We start from the raw sequence: 10,073 nt of genomic DNA on the forward strand, positions 1-10,073 counted from the left end.
TTTTTTGTCCAAGCACCCCAAACTAATGGTGCAAGTCTCTACTATTCAGTAAAAGCAATGCATTTCATCGGTATACTTGGTATTTAAACGGATTACAGTTGCATGTTAAATTACAAGCACACAGAGAAATTGAAAGTAGCAAGAGTGTATAAATACTGGTGACATGCAACAGTGACGGAACTGATGTGTAAACATTCAGTTACCAGCTGGCTGTCAATCATCGCTCATGTCTGGAGGTGGTCTGTCTGCCAACAGCCAGAGCATCTGCTGGTGGGCGTGGCCTCTGTGACCTGATCATTTCTCTGTCTGTGCTGATCACATCATCTCTGAGTGGAGTTTCAGCTCCTTCTACTGCAAGGGGCTTTGGATAAGAGAGCATCAGCTAAATGCCTGAAAGTAAAACGCATCTGATTCCATTTTTTCCTGCTACATCTAACTATTGTATTATTGTCTCTTGTACTTTTCTTAACAAGGCTGCTTACTTACCGTTCTGGGATTCGTCTTATTCTAAAGTTATACTATTCCAGATTAGAGTAAATAAGATAAAATCCTAAATGTGAGTGTAAGTCACTGGCAAAAGGCAAAAATGTTAAATTAAATCTTATGCTGTACATTCAGAGTTTGGTCAGAATTTATGGGCTGAGTATATCTGGTGTGTGTGTGTGTGTGTGTTTCCCTCAGACTGATTCATTTTGGCATAACTCAGATTCTATCTCGCTTTGCTAACTAATCATAGTTCATCTCTATTCATCTGAGAGAGAGAGACACAGACACAGAGTGAGAGGAAAAGAGAGAGACACTAACCCTAGAGAGAGATAAAGTGACAAGAGACCAGCTACCCTGATTTATGCGTTGACATTGGTCTTTTTTTTTTTTTTTTTTTTTTTCGCTCCTCTCCAAAAACAAAACGGAACTGGGAAGCCCCCCCACCGGTTCTGCTTGCTTTGTTATTTGAATTCGATGAATGTGACAAGGAACAGAGCTTGCAGGACGAGAAGGGCCAAGGCCGTGATGCGCACAACGCCCACCAGACATTTCTTTTGCGTGGCGTTCAGCATTTGCGAAGGGTACAAAAAGCCTTGGAGAGAGACACAGACTGAGGGGGAGAGGCAGCCGAGGCAGAGAAAGTAAAAACATCAGCTGTGTCTCTGAATAATTTGGTGAGGAAATTTAAGAATTCCACAGAAACATTTCTTAGTCTTGGCCTCTGTGACCAACAAATCAGTTTACATTCAAGATTTTTTTGAATTCAGACTTGATTTAAAAGCTACATTGTTTTGCAATCAGATTGCTGTAATCCCCCTACATGTAATCTCTTTCTTCCCAAACCTGAAGCTCTGAGTGGGAGTGCTGCCAAGCAGAGAGACCAAATAAATACCAGTGCAAGAGATTGTTTCTTCTAGTATCTGAACTGGCCAGTTTACAGAGAAAATTATCAACGCACCACTGAAACACACGATCCTATCAAGACTAGGCCTATATAAACAGTCAGAAATATGTAAATTGTTTCTCACAGAAGCCTAGAATAGAAAATGTGTGCATATGTACAAAATTAAGCATCCATTGCAAAATTATTCTGAAAAATCAATGTAAAAAGCTAGGCTGATACACTGCTAGTAGCTTAATAGTCAATGTAAACTAGGCTGAAACAGTAAAAGTCAGTGTAAACTAGGCTGAATAAAACACTGCTAGTAGTTTATGTAAGCTAGGCTGAAGCACTGCTAGTAGCTTTATAGTCAATGTAAGGTAGGCTGAAACCGTAGTTTAATAGTCAATGTAAACTAGGCTGAATAAAACACTGCTAGTAGCTTAATAGTCAATGTTAGCCTGAAATACTGCTAGTATCTAGTCAATGTAAGCTATGCTGAATAAAACACTGCTGAGTAGGTTAGTCAATGCAAGGTAGATCTGGGCCACAGAGAGTTAAAAATCAGATTTTTCTATTCCTGAGGAAACGTTGTCATGGAAACGTCCTGTAATGAAATAATCTGATCAGGGTGCAGTGAGACAGTGCACACACACACGCACACACACGCACACACACACACGCACACAGTACATTCATAACAAATGGGGCCCAGGAGGTTCCCAGTCTCCAAGATAATAGAACACGGACTGATATTCAATTTCATACAGGAGGACTTGAATTGCTACTGGTCATATTGATAACCCTGTTTCCAGTGTAGTAACTGTGTATGTGCGCTTCAGTGTGTGTGTGTGCTTTTTAACTGTAGGGTTGTAACTGATGTTTGGTTGCTAAATGCAAGACAAAATTGTGTTTTTTCTTAGAATGATTTAAAAAAAAAGGAAAAAACGGTACTGACACCAGAGCCTGAACCAAGTTGTTGAAAATTCACACTGATGATAACAGGTGCATGTGTCATCTTGCAAAATGTTACCAAAAAAAAACGAAACTAAAAAGTACAAAAAAAGAGCCATTCTGAGACATCTTCAGTGATTATTACAGGATTTCCCCAAATGTTTTCATGTCAAGGAACCACAAATAGGCCATGAACCCCCCATATGGGAGAAGTTTTCTAGTTTTACTTTAATATTGAATTGTATAGCTGTCTACACTGTACGTAGGGAGATGGTAGTGGTGAGAGTGAAGCGTATGATCACAGTAGTCATTCTTAAACACTCAGTTTCAATTTGAAATTTAAGGAAAAATCCATCCTAAAACACTTAAACACTGTTAAAACAACAGCTATTGGTCATGTGCCTTGCATTTCTGGACCCGTTCTGTTGTTTGGTGGTGTATTTTTCTTATTCCCGTGGATAAAAGTGACCAAATGATGACATGATGTCACGTCAAGATATTTACAATTACAATTACAATTGAGTTTGACGGCAGAAAACTTTTCCGAATCTGTTTTGTCATGACCAGAACAACAGAAATGATGATGATGATGGTGTTTCGGCTGCTTCTGTCTCACAGGTACCTTCATCTCAGCGTTCACGGTGCTGTGCGGAGCTCGTAACGAGCTGGTCTCAGAGCGAGGCAAGTGCTGTGTGTTCTGGCTCAACGTGGCGGCGGCCCTCATCCAGATCCTGACCGCTGTCATCATGGTTGGATGGATCATGAGCATCTTCTGGGGAATGGACATGGTGATCCTGGCCAGTGAGTTGCTGTCTGTCTCTCTGTTTATCTGTCTGTCTGACTGTCTGTCTGTCTGTCTGGCTGTCTTCTCTTCTCTTCTCTCTTCTCTTCTTTTCCCTTCTCTTTGGCTTCTGGGGAGTGGTTCATTCTCTTCTATTATCTTCTTTTCTCCTCTCTCTTCTCTTCTCTTCTCTTCTCTTCTCTTCTCTTCTCCTCCCTTCTCTTCTCTTTGGCTTCTGGGGAGTCGTTCATTCTCTTCTATTCTCTTCTTTTCTCCTCTCTCTTCTCTTCTCTTCTCTTCTCTTCTCTTCTCCTCCCTTCTCTTCTCTTTGGCTTCTGGGGAGTCGTTCATTCTCTTCTATTCTCTTCTTTTCTCTTCTCTTCTCTCTTCTCTTCTCTTCTCTCCCTTCTCTTTGGCTTCTGGGGAGTGGTTCATTCTCTTCTCCTCTTCTCTTCTCTTCTCTTCTCTTTGGCTTTTGGGGAGTGGTTCTTCTCTTCTCTTCTTCTTTCTTTCTTTCTTTCTTTCTTTCTTTCTTTCTTTGCCTGTCTATCTGTTTCACCCAGCAAGCAAATCCAAACGAGCACAAACATTTCACAATATGAAATTCTCATATTGGAACTGGTATCAGAAAAATAGATAATTTCAGAAAAAACAACTACGAACGTCGTCTCCTTTACACAGGTTTTCAGTGTTGGTGCAGACTGGGCGGATCAACACCTGTTCAATATCAAAATGTTTGCTGGGAATTTTCGTCTCTCTCTTTTTCCATCTCTTTTTCTCTCTCTTTATGTTTCTCCAGACGCCAAACTAAAGTCATGATCTCTAATCTCAGGTTTACAAGACTGGAGCACATCTGACTCGCAGGTGGCACAATATCAATACAATGCAGTGTTAGCAGGGAGACGGAGGCAGAGACAGACAGAAGGGTGGAGAGAGGCAGAGGGGAAATGAGAGAGAGAAAGAGATAGAGATAATGGGGGAGAGAGAGGGAGATCAAGACAGACCAGCAAAGAGGAGGAGAGACGGAGAGCTAATGAAGAGGGAAAGAAAGAAAGAAAGAAAGAGGTGGATGCGAAAGAGAGAGAATGGGTTGACTGGGAGTAGAGAGAGGGAATAGGAGACAGAGAGGTCTGGTTTTTCTACCTCCTACTCTCTGTCAGAAAGTAGTGGCTTCTCCTCAGGCACTGATTCATGAACATGCACATACACATGCACACGCACACACACACACACACACACACACACACACACACACACACAAACAGTCTCCCATTCTCTCAGTCTTCATTCTGCCAAAGAATCCTTTGAATTACCACCGTTAGTACTGCCTGCTGTGTGTGTGTGTGTGTGTGTGTGTGTGTGTGTGTTGTGTGTGTGAGTGTGCAAAGTGCCTGCAGTATATGTGAACTTGTGTACAATTACGTGTGTGAGTGCGGTTGTGTGCGTGTGCGTGAGGTAATTGTCGTATGCGCTTGTGTGTGCGAGTGTGTGTGAAGAGTCCGTGTGTGTGTGTGTGTGTGTGTGTGAGAGGTAATTGTGTGTGTGGGAGTGCGCTGCCCCCCTGGTGTGTTTTGTTCACTGTTCCCCACTGTTTTCCTAGCCTCTGGGCACGCGTCTTATTCAACTATTGCTGTTAAAATCTATATTCATTTTAGCGCTGAGGGCAAGCATCTTATTGAGCATTTATATTGAATATAAAAATGACTTTCTTTTCTCACTGAAGGCTAGCTTCTGATTAAACTATTAGTATTGAAATCATGCGCTGCTGTTTGCTTCCCAGAGAACTTATTATTCAACTATTCACTATTCAGAAATTCTCAGTAAAATCATCCAGTGTAATGGAAGCTGGATTTGTTCTCTCTCTCTCTCTCTCTCTCTCTCTCTCTCTCTCTCTCTCTCTCTCTCTCTCTCTCTCTCTCTCTCTCTCTCCCTCCATCTCTCTGCCCTTCTCCTCTTTCTACCTCCATGCAATGAATCACTATGGTAATGCAGCACATTTATCATTGTTTTCTCCCTCTGTCTCTCTCTCCTCTCTCTCTCTCTCTCTAATGAGCCCATGTTGCATATGATCAATGTATTCTCTCTTTCCATACCTCTATATATAAACACCCCCCCTCTCTCTCTCTCTATCTCTCTCCCCCGCTGCCTCTCTTTCTCCGTCTATCTAATGATCGTGGTATTATTTCTCTCTCCCTCTCTACTTCTCTGTCTTCCTCCTACTCCCTCTGCCCTGTTCGCTGTTTTCTCTCTCCCCCCCCCCCCCCCCCCCCACCTCCCTTTTCCTGCCTCTTTCTCTATCTAATGATTGTACCCTATTTGATCTTGGCATATTCTTGCTCCCTCTCTTTCTCTCTCTCACGTTATTCCTCCCACTCTCTCCCCGCTGCCCCCCCATCTCCCCTCTCCGCCTAACTTTCTCTTTCTGTTTTACTCTGTGCCTCTCTCCATCTCTCTCTCTCTCTCTATCGATGTTACAAACAAGGGTTATGTTACTGTATTCATGTGCATTTGATCATGTAATCTAGTCATATCAAAGAGGGGTTAGTCTTCGTTAAATCATATGATGTTTGTCTTGTTGAACGGGAGATTTTCTTCCTGGAAAGTTACTCGAGCGCTCTGTAGAATTCCTTTTTTGTCCAAACAGCTTGTCTTGTGTAACTTACCAGTCACCGAAGATAACTTCACAGATATATGAGAAAATCCTACCACTTCTTAGAAATTATTTGACAAATAAAGCTCATGTTTTTCATCATTAACTGTCTCTCTCTTGTTTCTTCTCTCCCCTCTCTGCTCTGCTCCTCTTCTTCGTGAACCGAAGTTTCTGACGGTAGGTGTTTCTATTTTACTCTCCCACTAGGAATGATTCCCCAATTAGCCAGTGAATTGCTGGGTGATGTAAAGTAGACACATAAAAAAAAAAGGAAAAAAATTGGGAAAACTAAATTGAACATAGATAATGAGTTGTCCAAACAAACGACTACACTTCCAGGGCATGGAAATGGTGTATGCTTGATTTTCTGTTTTTATACAAGTTGCTTAGTTGGGGAACTTTACATTTATCGTCCATGAAATTATGAAATCTATAGTGCAAGCCAGACTAGTATTGTTTGCCACTGTAGTGGAAACCGGTGTAATGAGCCAAACCTGCAAGTCAGGTCAATCTTTATTGTCCCACAAGAGAAACCAATACAGCCTTGCATTGGAAGTCATGCTAAATTTCTGTTACATGAAAAAGCAATTATTTTCAAAAGTTCAAAATTAATGTTTTTCTTGTTGAATAAGTGGAGTCTTTCATAATTTAAGCTGAGGTGGACATTTACATGTACGAAAAAAAAAAAATCCCACTTGTCTCTCTATTTCTCTGTCTCTGTATCTCCCTCCCTCTCTCTGCCTGTCTCTCTTACCCCATGCCCCCCCCCCCCCCCCCCCTCTCTCTCTCTCTCTCTCTCTCGCTCTCTCTCTCTCTCTCCCCCCAGGCTGTAGAGACCAGGGGATTCCTCAGGAGGTCTGAGTCAAGCCGGTCTCAGGTTAGCCGATGGATCACATGGACAGTTTTGACCTCTTCAACCCCTGAAACCTGACCGCGACCTTTGACCTTTGTGATGACATATAGCTCTGCCAATTTCCAACGCCGGAGGGCAGAGCGAGAGAGGCAGAGGCAGAGAGAGAGAGAGAGAGAGTGAAATATGAATTACAGACAAATGGACTAAGAAAGAAAGAACGAAAGAAAGAAAGAAAGGAAGAAAGAAAGAAGATACAGGCAACAGAAGATAGGAAACCCTGCCCCTTAATTACCGATCAACCAATCAACCGTCTACTCTATAAGGAAAACCTCCGACTCGCTGCTGATTGGCTGACACCAGGCCACATCTAAATGTTACAGGATGGGAAAGAGAGACTACAACTGTACAGTCATAAAACAAGTTTAGACAATTTAGGGATAAAATAGATAATGACAATGTCTTTTTGCTTTGTCTCATAATTATGATAGTGATTTTTGAACCGCGTCTTTTGATATTTTTTATTAGATTTTTGAATTGTGCGTTTTGTTTTCTGGCTAAGAGTAAAATCGTAAATCAAGTGTAGGCTAGGCTACTTGTTTCCTCGATGATATGATGGATTCAATTAATAAGGAGAACAACGTCTTGATATGACTTTGTGAGAAAATGATGATATTCATGTGTGAATTTTGTATTTCAATGTTTTTGACTTGTGAATTTTGTCAGAATCCAGTTGAGATTGCAACAGTATAGAAAATGAAGGGAAAACAACTTCAGCAAATGTATAAAAATGACACAGTGTTGCTGTACCAATATACTCAGCTCTAATACATGGGCCACTCCACTTTTCATTACTATTAGTTTCATTAGTATTAGTTTATTTCATTAGTATTAGTTTCAATGGAGAGTTTTAGTGGTACATGGTCTAAATGCTGTTTCAAAGATTGTCATTAGTATTAGCTTCAATAGAGAGTTTTAGTGTCACATTGTTTCAGTGGCCGTTCCATTCCAGTTTGTGCTACTGACACTATATTGCTGCAGTGAAAAGTTTAAATTTATTCAACTTCTAGTGCTTGGGGTTCTCACCACTAAATATGTACCAAGCTGTCTACACTGTCAGGAATGCAAAATAGTGTTTCCTTGTGAATGGAAACAAGGAGGAGAATGAGTAAAACAGCCAGAAGTGTGCAGAAAGGTTCCTGATGGTCACACAGCCTGAAACGTGTTGGCTGCTAACATTTAACAGTATTGTTCATAACATCATCATGACTGATTGCCTAGCATAGAATAAGCAGTTTTATGCGATGGCTGTGGAGCAAACATGGCTGCCACTGGAACATGTGATGGTCAAGCTCTTCTATTTATGCCTGTGGGATTTAGTAGTCAAAAGTTAAGTGGGTTTGAATGACGATTGAATGATGGCTTTCTTACAAAGGAGGTATGATTTTCAACACATCCATCTGTGTAGTTAATGTAGGTACAATGTGCTTTGTGTTTCTATTCAGCACATGTTTTAATAGCTGGTCACAAGTGCGTCATCACAAGAGCACATGTGCGTCATCCTAAATTATACAGCTGTGTTGGAAATGACACATCCTTTTACAGACTTCTTTATATTTTCATACCTCTTAAATGTGTAAATCAGTGGTAAAGGGGTGTTTCACTTTGCTAGACATTTCATCTAATAAGCACATCTTGAAATGTCAACCGCCAATATTGGCCACTGTGGGGACCCATAGTCACCACCTGCTTCTATTTTTAGATCCTATTGTAAAAAATATGCTTCTCACTCACATATGGAAAAGTAGACCCAAGGTGGCCAGGTAATATTAATTCATTCTGTGTCCAGGGTCTTTCTTTTAAAAAGGCAAGTTGGCCTGCTTAAAATTACAACGGATGTGTTTATATTAAAAACAGACAATGTACTGCAGCACAGTGAAATATCCCCTTAAAATCTTTCAGTTGTTGAAATCAGTGTTTTGTTACTGTTGTGACTAAAGGTACAGTACACACAGCCAGATGTAAGTGTGTGTGTGTGTGTGTGTGTGTGTGTGTGTGTGTGTGTGTGTGTGTGTGCTTGTGTGTGACGTAGGTAGAAGTGGAACTATCTGATGAGCCCAATTTGTATGGAAATGCCCATTTTTACATAGACTGATATTGATAGAAAGCTAATTTCCTTTGGTACATCTAAAAATTGCTACTGTAGAATTTTTATAATGTCATCATGGAAACAGGCTTTGATTCAGTTCTGTCTGAACAGTGCATGAGACTCAGAAAGTTGGAACAGTTAAGAGAACAGCCTCAAAAATGTTCATCCAAACAAAACCTTTCCCATGGCACCGCCTCAGCTTTCTGAGTCCCATTTATTTCCCTGACAACAGTATATGAAAAGTCCAGTAGCATCATAAGTCAAAGATCCTCAAACACAAGAGCTCCACCCCGCTAGCATTAGCCGTATCACCAGTGGAAAGCAATGCAGTAAATCAAATTCATTGCCAATGTGTTTGCAGGGAAAGAGTGTTGAGCTCGGTCATTGCTCAAAAAAACTGAATGGGTTCCAATTGGGCCCTTCGACAAGAACGCTGCTGACAGTACACCTCAAAAACAGAAATTCAAAATTCATTCTGTATTTTCTTCTTGCTCCTACATTATTAACTTCCTCGCTGTAGTATGTGATAGTTTCAGCCAGTGTCGTGCAGAGATTTACAGAGAAATGGACAGTATTATTGATGGTGAAATCCCAGTGTTGGTGCATGCACACATGCCTTCACAGAACCCAAGCTCTGTTTGTTGTGTGCCTAGCATCAGTGCCATCTTTGCCATGTTAACTCCCATGGTGTTACCCTGTTCCTCACTTTTATTTTTCTGTTGGTGGTGTATCTCCTCATATTTAAATTATCTTAACTGTGCTAGCCAAATGCCTATTTAAGAGTATTGGTTTGGATGAGAAAGCTCTTATCTTCTAACTGATTTTTGACCGTGTGTCTGTGTGGTATTGTACAGTGTGTGTGTGTGTGTGTGTGTGTGCGTGTGTGCGTGTGCGTGTGCGTGCACATGCGTGCGTGTGATGATGATGATTATAATGATGATGATATTTTCTGCCTTAGAAATTACCAGTGTTTCCCCTACAAGTGTTTTTGTATAAGTGGTGTTTGAGTTGAGTTGAGTGGGTTTAAGTTCTGGTTTTATGTTATAGAACAGTTTATAGAACAAAAATTATTGCTATTTGGACATTTTATCATGATAAAACTGACAATTCTAATCATTGACCCCACATGTTTGTGTTCTGGGGGAATCGTGGCTGATTTTAATGTTTTTTATCTTCTCTGATGGTGGTGGTGATAGTTTGCTAGCTTTTCTACTGAATAAATATACAGTAGAGGAAACACTGCACTGTACAGTACTCTGCATGCATATTTTTGGTGTCAACTGTTATCTGTATAGACTAACACACACACGCACACACACACAC

The 10,073-nt window shown here is 40.9% G+C and overlaps 1 protein-coding gene across 1 annotated transcript in view; it reads left to right on the forward strand.

The window, feature by feature from the left end:
* Nucleotides 1-6,612, forward strand: part of stum (stum, mechanosensory transduction mediator homolog) — a 13,816-nt gene extending 7,204 nt beyond the window's left edge. Inside the window, exons 2-4 of the mRNA XM_071909046.2 lie at nt 2,939-3,121; nt 5,920-5,928; nt 6,578-6,612. Coding sequence (XP_071765147.1) covers nt 2,939-3,121; nt 5,920-5,928; nt 6,578-6,612 — 227 coding nt within the window. The remainder of the gene's footprint in view (nt 1-2,938; nt 3,122-5,919; nt 5,929-6,577) is intronic.
* The last annotated feature ends 3,461 nt before the right edge of the window (nt 6,613-10,073 follow it).

Source organism: Centroberyx gerrardi, chromosome 18 (assembly GCF_048128805.1).
Source record: "Centroberyx gerrardi isolate f3 chromosome 18, fCenGer3.hap1.cur.20231027, whole genome shotgun sequence".
In the NCBI taxonomy this organism is placed as follows: domain Eukaryota; kingdom Metazoa; phylum Chordata; class Actinopteri; order Beryciformes; family Berycidae; genus Centroberyx; species Centroberyx gerrardi.